Source organism: Egretta garzetta, unplaced genomic scaffold (assembly GCF_000687185.1).
Source record: "Egretta garzetta isolate BGI_Z169 unplaced genomic scaffold, ASM68718v1 scaffold926, whole genome shotgun sequence".
In the NCBI taxonomy this organism is placed as follows: domain Eukaryota; kingdom Metazoa; phylum Chordata; class Aves; order Pelecaniformes; family Ardeidae; genus Egretta; species Egretta garzetta.
Genome location: NW_009260031.1, coordinates 20,602 through 35,498, shown reverse-complemented (window position 1 = coordinate 35,498; position 14,897 = coordinate 20,602). Strand labels below are relative to the sequence as shown.

General features: G+C 56.4%; 1 protein-coding gene across 2 annotated transcripts in view; it reads left to right on the top strand.

Moving 5' to 3' along the window:
* The first annotated feature begins 31 nt into the window (after nt 1–31).
* LOC104128278 (SAP domain containing ribonucleoprotein) overlaps nt 32–14,897 on the top strand; it is a 32,748-nt gene continuing 17,882 nt past the window's right edge. For both annotated transcript variants that reach the window (XM_035896540.1, XM_009641036.2), the window contains exons 1-8: nt 32–137; nt 404–450; nt 1,498–1,565; nt 2,922–2,973; nt 5,756–5,829; nt 6,463–6,491; nt 7,073–7,098; nt 8,403–8,471. In XM_035896540.1, the coding sequence (XP_035752433.1) occupies nt 32–137; nt 404–450; nt 1,498–1,565; nt 2,922–2,973; nt 5,756–5,829; nt 6,463–6,491; nt 7,073–7,098; nt 8,403–8,471 (471 nt within the window). The remainder of the gene's footprint in view (nt 138–403; nt 451–1,497; nt 1,566–2,921; nt 2,974–5,755; nt 5,830–6,462; nt 6,492–7,072; nt 7,099–8,402; nt 8,472–14,897) is intronic.

Sequence of the window (14,897 nt, the reverse complement as noted above, 5' to 3'; positions counted from 1 at the left end):
CCTGCACGCGCTAACGGGAAGTTCCCTCTTTATGCAGTTGGCCGAGCTGAAGCAGGAGTGCCTGGCCCGCGGCCTGGAAGCAAAAGGCAACAAGCAGGATCTGATCAACAGGCTTCAGGCTTACCTGGAGGAGCACGGTGGGTGCCGCGCGCCGGCGGGGGCCTCGGCCGGCTCCTTCCCAAGGCTATCGGGGCTCCTGGTGGTGAGGGATTCTCCTGGGCCTCGACCTCTGTTCGCGTGGGACTCGGGTGGAAGCGAGGAGCCCGGGTCTGAGCACTTTGCTGCAACTGCCTTTGCTCCCCGCTTCCCCGAGTAAAATCCTCCTCGTAAACTTTGCCTGAGAAGCCAGAGATGTCACCGGAGTAACGTGCTACTGCGATTGCTCTGTTGTTTTGTCCTCCAGCTGAAGAAGAAGCAAACGAAGAAGATGTCCTGGCAGAAGAAATAGAGGTGAGTCTCCTCTGGGGCAGCCATCCTGGGTGGGGGCTTCGGGTTTGCCCGGCAGCGTGCAGCCTCCCGCTGGCTGCGTCATCATTCCGCGAATCAGGAGCGAGGCAATACCTGGGGCCATGTCTATTTTAAAGCGTTGGTTTTGTTCCTTGCTGGGTCCAAACCCACTCTTCTTTGTGGCAAAGGCTCTGTGGTGCTGCATTAGCCTGCAGAGCGCGTGGGGGAGGCCTCGGGGAGGGCGTGCAGTCTCGGCATGGGGCTGTTCCACCCGCACTCAGCTGGATTCCCACCACATCACCCTGTGGTTTTTGTCGTGAGCTGAACAGCAGACGTGGCTGGAGCGTGGGGTGCGTTTAAGAACGAACACATAAGACAAAGCCGCCCAGCCGGTGCCCCGCTGGCGGGCTGGGCTCCGGGAGCGAGCCCTAAAGCAGGGGAGTTTGTTCCAAGGGGGGAGAGGCGACCCGACCTGGGGAAGCACTGGTGGGAAGCGATTCTTCCCCTTGTCAGGCTCCGCTGCTCGGCAGGCGCGTGCCCTGCAGGGACGGCTGGAGGAGAGGGAGGATTTCTCCCCCGTTTCACCAAAAGTAGCTGGTGAGAAGTGGCTGGGTCTTACCAGACTGATGCTGGGCATCGAGCGGGGGCGCTGCATAGCCCCCATGTTCCTCGCTGGCTCCGCTTTGCGGGCTGGGGACCATCTCGCTCCAGGTATTTCCTAAGCCTTGCGAAGCCCAGGCTTTCTGCCAAGGGAGCAGACTTTGGATAAATCCAGAGTCTGTGTCGGTACCAGATCAAACCAGCAGTGCTCAAACCCAGCCAGGCCGAGGCTGTCAGCCCATGGTACCGCTGTGTGCTCGCCTTTGTGGGCCGAGCAAGAGCCATAACGCACAAATCTCTGGGTACGCGTGGGCTGAATTATAGGTGTGTTCCTTTTAAACCAGCCAGAGCCCAAAAGTCTTGCCAGCGTCCCTGCCACGGCATCTCTCTTTTGCTCAGCTGGCCAGCATTTTTTGTTACCTGACCTCCTCTCAACTCCTTGACTTGCAGGAGGAAGAGCAGAGCCCAGCAGAGCCGCCCGTCAAAGTGGAAGAGCCTCCTGTAAAATCGCCGGACGTGTAACTATCCTTTCTGAGTAGACCAAAGCAAACCCTCGGGGTGTGGGGAGGGGGTGGTGAGACGCTTCCTATGGCCCCGTTCTGGAGTTTGGGCTGCCAGGAGGGCGCAGCACACGCTGGAGCAGGATTATGCCCCTTGCCTCAGCCCCCTCTGCGAACACGGTGGTCGGTCTGTCTGTCTGCGTGGCTGCTGGAAGGACCAGGCGAGCCCGAAGCGAGCCCTGGGTGCATGGGCAGGAGGGGGCGTCCTGTGCCTGCTGAGCTGTGCCGGGAGCGCCAGGTCCCAGGTCCCAGGCAGAATTGCTTCCTGTGAAAGTGCCATTAAACCATTACTACCTTTCAGGGCATAAAATGAGAAACCTGTCCGGGAGTCTGGAACAAAAGCAGCGCGTTTTTCTAAATGGGAGGCCTTAATGAGGCTGGCTGTGACCCACTGTTTTATGGGAGTTGTTTGGAGGAGGAGGATGCTATTTCATTTAGCCTGGGAACTTCCGAACTTTGTCTCTTCCTCTTTTGTTTTCCCCCTCGAGCCTGAGCTCTGTTTTCGGAGCATAAACTTTGGAGCACGCCCACTCCATTATATTTTCGTTCGGTCTTTTTACTGGTCCCGCTGTTGTCGGCCGCACATTGTTCAGGAAGTGTGTGTTTGAAATGGAGCCGGGGCTCAGGGTGCCAGTGCTGCCCGGGGAAAGCTGCCTGGGGCTGTCCCATGAACTAGAACAGAGCAATCCTTTGTATTTGAGGGCCATAAAGGAATAAAGCTCTCGGGGGCTCACAGTCGAGGCTTTGGGCTTCTAACAAGAGCTGAACGTTACTGTTAAGAGCCTTAAGATGGACAGGGGCTTATCCTCGGTGTGCAGGTTTGCAGCCTCTGGCTGTGATACCCGCCCGGCATCGAGATGCATCTGCGACGCCCCACTGAAATCGCAGAACATTTCTCTTAAGGAGATAATGGCTCCTCCAAGTGTAGAGAACGGGCGAGAGTGGGGCTGGTTCTCCTGTCTTTTCCAGCTTGTTTCCATCCTTGCCAAAAGAATTTGGGAGTACTCAAGGCGCTGGTTAGGCTCCCGGGAGAGCCCATGGCTGGGCAGTGTGCTTCCTGCCCCTGATACGCCCTAGACTGCAGCTCTAAATTTCACGGGCTTCGTACTTCACTTTGGCATCAATGTCTGGCTCAAAACTTGCCCTCGCTAGGGGGATGCTGGCTTGTGGCTGCTCTCCTTCCAAAAACAGGCCCTCGGCTGGGATGGGGGTGCTCTTGCCAGAGAGGGGGGGCTGGGAGGAGGCCCTGGGGCAGGCCTGTGACACCAGTGGGGGCTGTTCTGACCCATTTCTCCCTTTTCCCAACACCTCTAGGATTACGGAAAAGAAGGTGGTGAAAATCACGTCGGAGATCTCGCAGATGGAGGTAAGGTTCCTTCTGCAGCGCCGGTTTCCTCGTTCGCTTCATTCCGCATCTCCTTTGTGCGCTGCTGGGGTTGTGCCAGCGCTCCCCTTGTAAACCTGCTTTATTTTCCCTCGATTTTTATATTAATGACCGGTCGCTGGCTGTGGAGCGAGCTGGCGGGGTGGTGACCCCACAACACCTTTCGCTTTGAGGCCGAGGTCGCAAGGAATGCTCCCCTCGATTGGCTGCTAATGCCCCTTCCCCGGCTGCTTTCTGCCACTAACCACCACTGACCCTGCCTCAATATTCCCCACTTAGCAGCGACAAGCTGAGGCGGTCCGGGGGTGTCGTTCCGTTGCAGACAGAGGTGGCCTTTGCCCCCTAGCGTCCTCGGCTCTGGATGATAAAGGCCGATAGACTTGAGCCGCCTCTGTTACCACCCTGCCGTATAAATTGTGTTTTCCTGCTATTACGAACGTGAGAAGTTCTGCTGCGGGGTTCACCAGGCCGCGGCATGTCCCCGCCCCGCGGGCCTTGCTGCGAGCCCGATTGCTCCAGAGTGTTGTTGCGCATACGCTGTGACGCGTGCGCGGCTGGGGGGGAGCTGCTGCGAGCTTGACCCATCATCTTGTCTTTATCTTCTCTCAACTCGGGCGCTTCCATTTGCTGGGCTCGTTTAAAACGAACACGCTTGGAAGCTGCCCGCTCCTCTGGGGAGGTTTTGCGGAGCCTTGAGGCTCAGGAGTCCGTGAGTGTGGTTCTCTGCTCCTCCCCTGTATTTTTTTCCTCGTGTTCCATAAGAACGACGTCGCTATGAGAACCCGATTCTTGTCTCCCTGCTGTTCGCCCTCACTTTAGAGTTTTAATCTTCTGTTTGGGACACGATCATTGCCACAGCAACCAAGGTGATGTCGCAAGCGGAGGATTATGACCTCAGCGAAGGAGTAACGAGGAGAAACGCGGTCCCTGATGTGGGCTGGCAGTGTGGCTGAAGGAGCGACGTCCCCCGCCACGTGGGGCTGCCCTCGGCTGAAGCTGGTTCAGTTGCTCGTTAAGCGACCTTGCTGACGTTACGCTCTTGCCCTTTGTTTTTCTCCAAATTCTGCCGAACCTGTTAGCAGGGAATCCGCTTTTTTTTTTTTTTTGATTGAGGTTGAATCAAGTCTTGGCAAAATTGCCGTAGATGGTTTTTGAAGATAAAAGGGGCTTATTTTCCTGTACGCTGCGTAATGGAACGCTGGGGGGCTGTTGCCGTGGGCTGTTGAGGGTGCTAGAAACAGAGGAATTCAAAAAGCAAGGAGACCAATTCCCAGGAAGGGCGACCACCGGGGATAAACGAATGCAAATGTGAGCGCAGCCTGAAGCGCAGTCAGCCCTTTGTGCAGAGGGGGGCAGACCCCCTCCCCCGAGCGTACCCGGCCCTTTCGGGGGCACTTGGGGCTGGTGGGGCCTTGGCTCCGATTTGGCACGGCTTGTCCGCAGCCGCGGGTCCTTCTGGAAGCTGCCCCTTGAGCTGTTCCTCTTGGCTGTTCCGCAAAGTGTCAGGAAGAGTAAGGAAACGTGCTTGGACTGCGGTGGCGCCTTTATTGCTTCTACTCAGCTGAGCACAGGCTCCTCGGCGCTGAGGCCGTTCCTCATCGGGCTTTCCTAAACGTTTATGTTTTGATGCACGTGTTGATTGTGCTCCTCGCTGTGCTTTCGGCTAAAGTAAATGTTTCCATTAAAACAATCTCTGTTTCTCTAACCTTTAAAGCACCAAGCACATTTCTGGGCCCTTGTGTAATAAAAAAATGTTAAATATTTCCCTTAAGCTTCTAAGGGGATTTAATACTCGTAGGCGCGAACCCTTGCACGCCCGATGTTTCCCAGCTTTTCCGTGCGCAGGGCGGCGTTGCTCTACGCCAGGCGAGCCGTGCCCGCGGCAAGGGCAGCGGGCCGAGTCCTTTCTACGCAGCTGAATTTCGTCTCGAATCACGCCGCTCATGGCAAACTCCGCTTGCGAGGCTGCGCCAGCTGCATGAATGGTGCCGTCTCTCATGAAAAGGCTTGCGCCAGATAAATAAGTTCCCTGAAAACAAACACCACCCCCACCCCCCATCCCCTTTTCTTGCGTACTTGGCTTTTTGCTTAGCGGGAAAGAAAAGGAAATGTTGTTTGCCTCTCTCCTTCCAAATCAGCCAGAGCCGGTTGTGCCTACCGCTTGCTTCCTGCCTCCAGGAGGGAAGTCAGGGCCGCTGCCTTTGTAGTCCCTGCCAGGAGCACTGCTCCGTTCCCTCTGGCACGAGGGCTTCCCCGGGCGAGGTGTGCCACGCTTCGGCCTGCGTGCCCGCGTCCCAGCCTCCAGTGCGAGTCGCAGCCTTGTGGCATCTTAAAACAGTCACCCGTCTCTGTCAGCTCCCCGGTGCCATTCTCGTTTGGCACATCTTCCCTGGGAACGCTCTGGGAGTGGCGCACTAATGGCACACTGGGTTTTATTGGTTGGTTTGGTTTTGGTTTGGTTTTTTTTCTTTTAATTTGGCCTGTGTTTATCAGAACATGAGAGCGCCTTTGGGTCAAGCATTCCTCCTGGAGGCTGCGGGGTGGCTTCTTGGATGGCAGGAGCCCACGGAAGGTGCCTGCAGCAGCAGCTCTCCCTTTACCCATGGGTGCAGGGGGGTGGTTTTCCCCTTTCCGGACTGCGCGCTGCTGGTCCAGCAGGGCACGCTGGTGCTGAGTTTGCCTCTCTCCATCTGCAGAACCCCCTTTCCGTACCCTTCAAATCTTCGCTCTTCCTCATTTGGTTCCTTTCTCTCCCTTCCTCCAGCGAATGCAGAAGAGGGCTGAACGCTTCAACGTCCCCGTGAGCCTGGAGAGCAAGAAGGCAGCGCGGGCAGCTCGGTGAGTCTATGCCTGGAGCCTTCTCCCCTCTTCTTGCCTGGGAGAAGGCTGCTCCGGACGTGCCTGCCGGTGGGAGGTGAACGTGGCTCTGTGCTGCGCTGGGGTGGTGGGACATCAGCGCTGGGGAGGAGCCTGAAAAACGAGGCGGAGGTTGCCCGCAGCCTGAGCCAAGGGCTTGCTGGCAGGTTTGTGTTACACCTGCAGGGAGAGGGGGCTCCTCGTGAGGCAGGAGACCCCCAGGACTGATTTGGGCTGTGTCTGATTGCGGAGCGCTTGATGAGTGCTTTACTGGTTGCTTGGGCTAAAATACCAGTGGAATTTCCGGCAGTTCTCAGTTATTCTGGCAAGGAAAGGGGAAAGTGGTGAGCTGCTGGTGACCCAGCTCGCAGCCTGGGCACTGCGTTGGTTTGGTGAAGGCAGCGGGGACTCGCTGTCCGCAGAGTAAGTGCGGGAGCTGCCACAGCAATCGTATTTGGTGTGTTCTGGTTGATCTTGCCCCCAAACCAGTTCTGCTCAAGTACGCTCATGAGAAGTATTTGAAGGGAAATCTCGTGCCTGGGACTCGACATGTCGGGTACTGGCTGCCCTTATCTTCCCCCGAGTCTCTGACCAAGCTCTGTTTGCCTTCGGCAGGTTTGGTTTGGCCACAGTTTCGACTAAAGGTGAGGAGGTGAAGCAGAACCAATTCCTGGAGTGACTTTACTGCAAATATTTAATTATTCCTAGGGAAAAAAAAAACCTGAAACAACCCTGCCGGTGGGACCACCTTTGTTTTCACTTCTGTCCCTTTTCCTGATGGCGCTCAGGAGCTCTGGGTGGGAACTGTAGAATTGGGAAGAAAGGGCCACGTGTTGTTCCCTCGGTAGCTCAGATGTTTTCCCCAGCATCTGTTTCCTAAGCACGACTGGAAACACAAGCTGGCCTTTTTGGTGGTGTCCTTGAACAGAACGCCCAACGTCGTTTGGCTTCATAAAATGTCGGGTTCAGTGGCCACAGCTGCCTTGGCAAGGTGGGATGGCGGCAGCTTTGCGGGTGGAGAAGCTGATTTGAAGGTGGAAAAGAAATTGGGAGACTCATTCTGTAGTGAGCAGAGAGAGAAGCTGGGAAAAACGGGGCAGGCAGCTCCTCACCGTGCTGGGACAGGGGCAAGGCTGTGGCTTTGCTGCGCCCCCTTTTAGGTAGGGTGCTGCTCCTGATGTTTGTTCTCTAACTGGGATTTCTTTTTCTTGCTTCCTCGTTTCAGGCCTCTCTGCAGACAGCAAACCCACGGTAAGAAACGCTTCTTGTTCTTGACTTACTGGTCAGGCCCTGAACACGCGCCGTGGTTTGTAGGAAGTGGTTCCTGTTTGCAGGAGCTACCAAAATGGTTCAGGAGCAACCTCTGTGGGGTGAGAGCGAACGGCGTAGCCCGCCCCGATGCCCAGCCTGCGCTGAGCTGGGTGGGCTCCCGTACCCGGCTGCCTCTTCTGGCAGTTTTCCCACAGGCTGACTTTAGAATGAAATGCTGAAAGGAACAAAGGTGGAGATAGATAGATAGATTTTTTTTTTTTTTTTTTTCTCTTCATATGCCCTGTTTTCATTCTCACTTTTTCTTTGAACTGCTTGAATTGTGCTTCAGGAGTGGAGATGACGAATCACCTGGGGTAAATCACTCTGCCTTGAGGGGCCGGTGCTGCTTTGCCTCTCTGACTTCCAGGTCGAAGTAGGAGGCACCGAAGTGTGTGGGGCTGAGCGCTCCGTCACGCTGGGCGGCCGGCTCGGTGTGTGCACGCTCGATTGAGGACGAGCGGAGCAGAGTTAAGCTGAGCCAAGGCCCATCGCCAGGCGAGGTCCAAGGCTTTTCTGGTGCCAGGGGCACGAAAGGTCTTGCGTGAGCCATCCGTGAGGCAGAATAGCAGCAGAGCTTGCTCTGCAGAGCTATGTGCGGTGGAAGGCTCATCCCTGAAGGTCGGGGCTCGTTAGGGATAAGCGCTGTGACGATGGCTGGCGCCTCTCTGGGTAACCAGGCAGGCTGGGTGATGTGCTGGGGAGCTGCTTGGCCCGGGGGCCTGCTCAGATGTGACGTGATGGTTTCGGAAGGGTGAGGGTGCGGAAGGGTGAGGGTGCAGCGATGGCTGCTTAAACCCATGGCAGCCAGATCGCAGCGGCAGTAGCTGTTAGGAGAACTGGCAAGTTTGCCTCCAAAGCTGTTGATTTTCTGTTTGTGCTGCTGGAAAGGTACTGGGTGCAGCTGGCTGAGCAGTAATGGTGTGAAACGAAAGGAGCGGTCGCTCCTTCGGGAGGGGGAGCGGCACCTGGGTGCTGATCCTTCGGTTGGTTTGAGGAGGCGAAGGGGCAGGCTGGCAGTTCCTGGCTGCTTCCTTTGGGGTGCTGGTTCTGTCCCGCGGCCCTGGGTGCGAGCCGGAGCTGCTGCTGGGTGGCAGCACAGTGCCTGGGGGGTTTTTCCCTGGGGCTGATCGCTGGGCACAGGTCTGTTCCAGGAGGCTTTTCCCAGAGGTGGCCTTATCTCTACCCCTGCAACTCGAGTGACAGTGATTTAAAAGAAATGTAAATTGTTTCCTATGTCTTTATAGGTAAACATGGATAAATTAAAGGAAAGGGCTCAAAGATTTGGGTTGAATGTCTCCTCGCTCTCCAAGAAGGTAAGGTGCCTTGGCCTCCAGGATGCTCTTTGCACCTCCAGATTGGCCCGGTGCTCCAGCTGGTAGCACCCCGTGACCGTTCAAAGCCTTCGTGCTGCTTGGGCTTTCACATCTTGTTACGAATGCAGCGGCACGGGCCCCGGGGGAGCCTTGTCAGCGCTGTCCCCTTCATCTTCCCTTCTGTTTGTTTCTCTGTGTGTGACTCTCGGTGTGGTTTCGAGAGAGTTACGGCTGCTGAACGGAGGTGTTGAATTCTGAGGTTGTTCACCCAGGTTTAAGCTGGGAAGGGGCGCCTTTAGTGGGCTGTGTAACGGGTTTGTTTGCGGGCGTTCGACTGGCGCTGCGTAAGCGCCCATTTCTGACTGGGGTGGGAGCCAAGTCTGTAAAGAGGGAGGTAATGAGCTCTCTGAAGAGCAGGCGTCCAGAGCCGCCTGGTAGGAAATAACTCTTTGAAGTACAAATGAGATGAGCTTTGTAGGGGGGGATGAATTTGGTCTTAAAGCTATTTTATTTTCTCCGGGGGAGAAACACACCCAAGCTTCCGAGCGTAACCCCGCTTCTGGCCCTCGTTCCTAGCAGCTGATTTCGCTCAGCCTTCGCATCCGGTCCATCGGTGGGGCGGGAGACGGAGCCCAGCGCTGTCTCCAGCTGGGAGGGTGGGCTTTGCCGAAGGGCGCAGGATGGTGCTGGGGGGGCCACGGGGCCTGCGTGGAGGTGAACGTGTGCCGGAGGACGGTGTGCTCACCGGCGCGATAATCCCTTGCCGAAATGTGTTCTGTAGCAGAGCGGGGAGGAGGTGGATTTAGCGTGTTTGGGGAAAGCGGAAGGAAGGATAATGAGATGCCGAGGTCGATACGGCGCCCTGCGCGCTTCCCGCACAGAAACAGCCTTTTCTGCTGGGTGCTAAGGAACGCCGAGCTGCAGCACGGCTCAGAAATAGTGGCGAGTGAAAGAGAATTGTCTGGCTATAACGGATTGATAATGTTGGCATGGAGACCTCTCCTGTCGATGCGGGAAAGGGTAAGAGCCAGCGGAGGTTCATCTTCTCTCCATCCCTGCGAAACAAGCCCCTCTCCTCCTCGGGGCGGGGGTGTGTGTGTGTGTGTGGATTTGACCTTTTTTGCTGCCTGTTTCTCCATGTATGAGTGTTCTGCTTTATTCCGCTGGCCCTGGGAATTCACTGATGTAGAAAATATCTGGCATTGGAGGTCGCTGTTCCCCCCCCCTTCCCTCTCCTGTCCCTTTGGGGGTGGAGGAAGGAGGCCAGCACATTAAGGCTGGGATATGTGGAGCTCAGGGTGAGAGGCTGCTCAAACATCATTAACCCTGTCACTAGGAGCTCCCATTTTTCAGGAGGAATATATGCCTTGTCAATGTTTATGGCCGTGGCCTTCCCTGGGTAGGATTGCGTGGCTGCAGCTTAATGAAGCCGGGGCTTATGGAAGGAGCAGGCTTCCCAGGTCGCGCCATGGCCCCCGTACGTGGCAAAAACCCGAAACCGCCGAAGCGCGAGGTCCGATTGCAAACGCAGCTCACTGTGCGCTGACGAACTGCTCCCTGTCGGACAGACGGAGACCGACCGGTGGGGAGAAGGACTTGTCTGAGGTCAGGAGTCGGTGGCAGGGCTGGCTCTGGCCTCCAGATTGCCCGGCGCTGGGCGGAACACACTCTTGCATTCCTGGGAGGAATATTATTGGTTACTTTAATTAGCTGGTAGTATTGTGCTTCCCACCTGGGTGTTCTTTATAGCTTTTCATTATGGAGGAGCCTGGCGGTTGCGAATGTTTACATGTGTCTTGGCAGGTTTTTATACCGTGCGTCGCAGCAAAAACTTTACAATAAACCATTGTCTCCACGGAGCCACACTTCATTTCCTATTCATTTTGGTTTGGGGAGGGGTAGGGATTGGAGGGGAGGGGGGAGGATCGTAGCTAAGGGGGATTTCAGACCCGCTGTGAGCAGGGAGCAAATGCAGAGCTGCTCTAGTGGCTGTGAACTCATCTGTAGCTTTGAACCCCCCTTCCCCCTCTGTTAGCCCTCTGGGGTAGAAATCTTTCAAGTTTAAAATCCTCTTCCTCTCTGCCTGAAGGGGAAGCCAGACCCCGGTGGCTGGGAGGAGAGCGGGCGCGCAGAAAGGTTGGCGGTGCTGGAGCCGAAGGGGCAGGTGCTCGTTTGTCTCAAGGCAGCACGGGGCCATCAAATTAATTTTTAAAATAAATCAAGCAAGCGTTTATCTCCCTGTAGCACTGCCTCTCCCCTCCGAGGCCTCCTGTTCAAGCACCCGCTCGCTGACCTGACGCTACCATCCCTTGACTCCTGTTAGTCGTACTTAACCCCCCACACTTGTAAACCTTCCCTCTCCAGAGCAGCTGCTCCCCGTAACACTCCAACTCCCCGCTCCCCGGGGGGAGGACGTTTGGCTGCGGGTTTTATGTGCGGGGTTGGGAGCTGCCTGCCTGGTGGCTGTGACTCAGAAGCATTTCTCCGAGGGGGTGGTTGGCTCTTTATGGATAAAATAGCCTTGTAAGCCTCCCGCTGAGCAAACGTTGGCACCAAATGGACAGCGAGAGCCCTCGGGATAACATAAAAGCTCTGTTTGCCACCGTTGTATTACGTTATCAAATACCTTTCCTGATCCGCGCAGATGACTAAAATAATTGCCCTTGATATCTCCCCTTCAACGCGAAGGTCTCAAACCGCCTTACGAACAATTAGCTGATTAACCCTCGGCCGTTCCGAGGCTGGGAGCAGAGAGGTGAAGCGACTCTGCTCCGCGGTCGCCCCGAGGCAGGGAGTCCCCGCTCGGAGCCCTCCTCTCCCCAGCGCCTCTCCCTGCGCTGGGGGTGCGACAAAGGATTTTCGCTGCAAATCTCCCCTGTCCCTCGTCACGGGGAACCCGTCCTGTCACCCACTCGGTGACTTCCCAGGGTGGGGGGAGGTTTCTGTGTGTGTCGAGCGGCGCAGTGACCCATCTGTGGCGAGGCAGAGTAGGGAGCACAACTCTCAAACCGCGTTTCGCCTTGAATAACTTCATTTTTCTTCACCTGGTTGCAAAAACTCTCCCATTTTACAGCTGGAGCTGTAGCCCTGAGCTGTGAGCCCTGGTGGGATGCCAGAGTATCCCCCCGATCCAGAGGCACTGCTGCTCCTGGCTAGGAACACTTAATGTTTTAATACGGCCGTCAGTCATGATTCTAGATTAACGCTGGTTTAATTCTGGTTAATGAGAATGTGTTTTACAGGGAGCAGATAAGAGCTGGGCTCGCCGGAGATCAGCTGGCCGGAGCCGGCAGCCCGGCTGCGTGACGTCCGCGTGGTGGTGGAGGCGAGCAGGGGTCAGTGGACCAGCAGAAAGTCTGTGTGTATACAAAACAGCTAAATGAGAGCAGGGAAACAATTGCCTTAATTGTTTGGCTTCCAGCAAGCTTATAATAACGTGCTGAGGAGGAATCCTGTTCCTGGATAATTTTCCTGCCTGCAATCTTTCCAAGCACCCCCTGCCAGCCCCGGATGAGAAGCTATTAACCACCAAGGGAGCGGAGGGTGGCGGGGGGGAGACGTGCTGGTGTTGGCAGAGGGAAGGGAAAGGATTGGTGGGCGAGGACCGTTTCTGGCTCGCAGCAGGGACAGACGTGTCGTGCGTGGTGGCACATGCCCGTGGCCAGTTTGTTGTCAAGAAATGCCATTGGCTGCCACTTTGAAGAGGTGGCTCCTGCATCCTTCCAAAGGGCAGATGCCCTAGAATATTTTTTTTTTTTGTTCTGTCCCCCTGCCTCCAACTCCACTCTTTCTGGCTGTCACCAGCTTTATGCTTTCGGTTGCTCTCCTCTCTGCTTCCTACCCAGCCCTGCTGTGGCCGTCGCCTCCGGGCTAGAGCCCAGCCCCTTCTCTTTCTCTCTGCTTCATCTTAATTCCTCTTTCTCTCTCGCCTTCTCTTTTACCTTCCGTAGCGCGTCGTGAGTAGGGTACTTGCGAAGGATGGCCCAGGGCAGCACCTTCGGCACGCTGTCCCTTCCCAGGGTGGTGGCATTGGTCCTGAGAAGCTGAGGGCTCATCCGTGTGTTGTCCGCACACCCACAGCGTGGGACATGAACGGGTTTGTGGAGCACTCGCTGCTTCCTAAATCAGCCACACCAAAGTTTCCTCCCTTGGGGAGCTGCGTTGCAGTGACACGCGGAATGGGCAGGGGTAGCGTGTGGGGCGCGGAGGAGCCGGTGCGTCGTGACAGACCGCGCGGTGGACGAGAGCGTGTCTGCCAGCAGTGTCCCGGTGCCGCGCTCGGGACTTCTTTTCCCCGTGCCCTAAAATTCCCATGATGCTGTGCTTTTACCTCTCGGTATTTTTAGGTATTTTAAAAAAGCTGCTTTAGGTAATTTTTAAAGGATTTTCCGTCTCCCTCTGAGTTGGGCTCATGGTAACTAAGGCAGCTGGGTTTACAGAGGGAGCAGATTAAAAAATAGTCCTGGTTTAAGGAGTGAAATGAAAGCAAAGCCCTCAAAACACCCCTCATGCTTTTGCTTGTTACGGAACCTTTTCAGTAGCCCTGTGGAAAGTAGAAACTAGGTCAGGTAGGGGAACGCAGCCACAACGGCGTGGGCGTGCAGAAACGCCCTCGGAAGATCCGGATCCAGAGGAAGGCAGCGAGCAAGGAGCGTCGAAGCTGGCGCGATGCAATTCTGCGTGGCCAGAAAGCGTCGGCCCGCGCTCGCCGCGGGAGGCTCAGCCGCAGGTGATTCCGCAAAGGCCGAGCTCCTCCATGCTTTGCTTTATTTTTTTCTTTTCTCTTTTTGCCACGGCTGTTGCTGGGCTGGTCTGACCGCAGGCGGGTGACAGCGTCCGTGTCGGAAGGTCCCCAGGCAGACCTCACTCCTGAGGGAGCTCCAGCCTTGACGATTCTGCAGGTAAACGCTGGAGGGTTTCCAGCTGACCCCCGTGGGGGTTTAGGGAAACTGAGCGCTAATCCTCGAAGAACTTATTGTTCCCTCCCGGCCGGGAGCCCTGCGCGGGTCGGTGTTGGGCCGGCTGCGTGCGTTAGCTGCGTGCTGCCGTGACCCCCAGTGCACGCTGCCTCTCCTTCCCCCGGCCCCCGCAGAGCCACGTCGCTCTCTCCCAAGTGGAGCCACTGAATGCGGCCCCGTTGGTTTAAGATAATGGGAAGTGACAAGGTGAAGAATAGTGCTGGCAGTCATGGACGTTCTAACACAAGGGTGCTGTAAGCGAGGCCTCCACCGCCCCTGCCCCCTCCCTGGTTGCTCGGGGAAGGGGTTTGTGTCGACCGCATCGCCGGCGCGGGCAGCATCCCCGGGTGGGGGGGACATTTGTGTTTGCCCTTTTGTGGCGGGGGGGTGGTGTGGTCTTGTTTTTAACACTCCCGCAGCCAGCAAGCCCTCCCCGTCCCCATCCTGGACGTGGCGAAGCTCAGCACCGGGGCGCCTCTGGACAAAGGCTGCTGGGCGCTGTCGGGTATGGGCTGCGTGGCGTGGTCGCGGCCCCGACCCGGGCTGCGGGAGCTGTGGGCGTGGGGAGGGAAGGCTCGGCAGAGCCTGAGTGCCAGCACGTGGCTTACTGGTGCGCTTGAAGATGAATCTGGATCTTCATAGGGCTGCAACCCGTGGAAATAAGACCTGAGGTCACAAGACGAATGTAAAGGCGTAACAGACCTCAGTTTTTTCCATTTTTGGGTTTTTCTTTTTTTTTTTTTTTTTTCACTTAAGACAAAGCAATGGTTTCCCCCGAGGGCCGTGGTGGTCTTCACTGGGCCAATGCTCTCTGGCCAAGGGCAACACAAGGGTCTCCTCTGGGGAGAGGGATGGATTTTTGGTTTCCAGTCCCCAATCCCTGGTGATCCAGCTGGCATACTATGGGATTGTGCAAGGAAATTATGGTCTTGTGTTTCCTAGAAGGCAAATAATGAGGTTTTGTCCAACCAGTCTTCTCCCTTGTGCAGGGAAGAGAAAGCTGGGCTTGCTGCTGCGGGCAGAGACCTCGCTGGAGCCCGGAGGAGCTCGAGGTGATGTGTGCCTCGGCGCTGGTGTGCCCGATGGCCACGTCCCGCGAGCCCGACTGTGGGTGGATTCCTGCGCAGGAGGGTGAAGATGAATTTGAAACAGGAGCATTGGACCATGATGCCTTTCGAGGGGTTGTCACCGTTTTTGGACTGGGCAGATCATAAAAGCTGGAAGGACGCTCCGGTTGCTGGTCTGCATGGTCTCTCCGCTCTTCTAGCAGCATGATGCTCGTTGCTCTTCCGAACGTGTTACTCCCCGCTTCCATGAAGGAGTCAGGCGAATGAGAAGTGGTGAGGTTAACGAGACGCAAAGCTCGGCTGTGCTGCGCAGGGGACGAGGAGCCCCGGTGCCTTGTAAGGAGCCACCGGTTGCACTTCTCGGGTGGGAGCGTCTCTTCGTGGTTTCGGGGTCCCCGTGC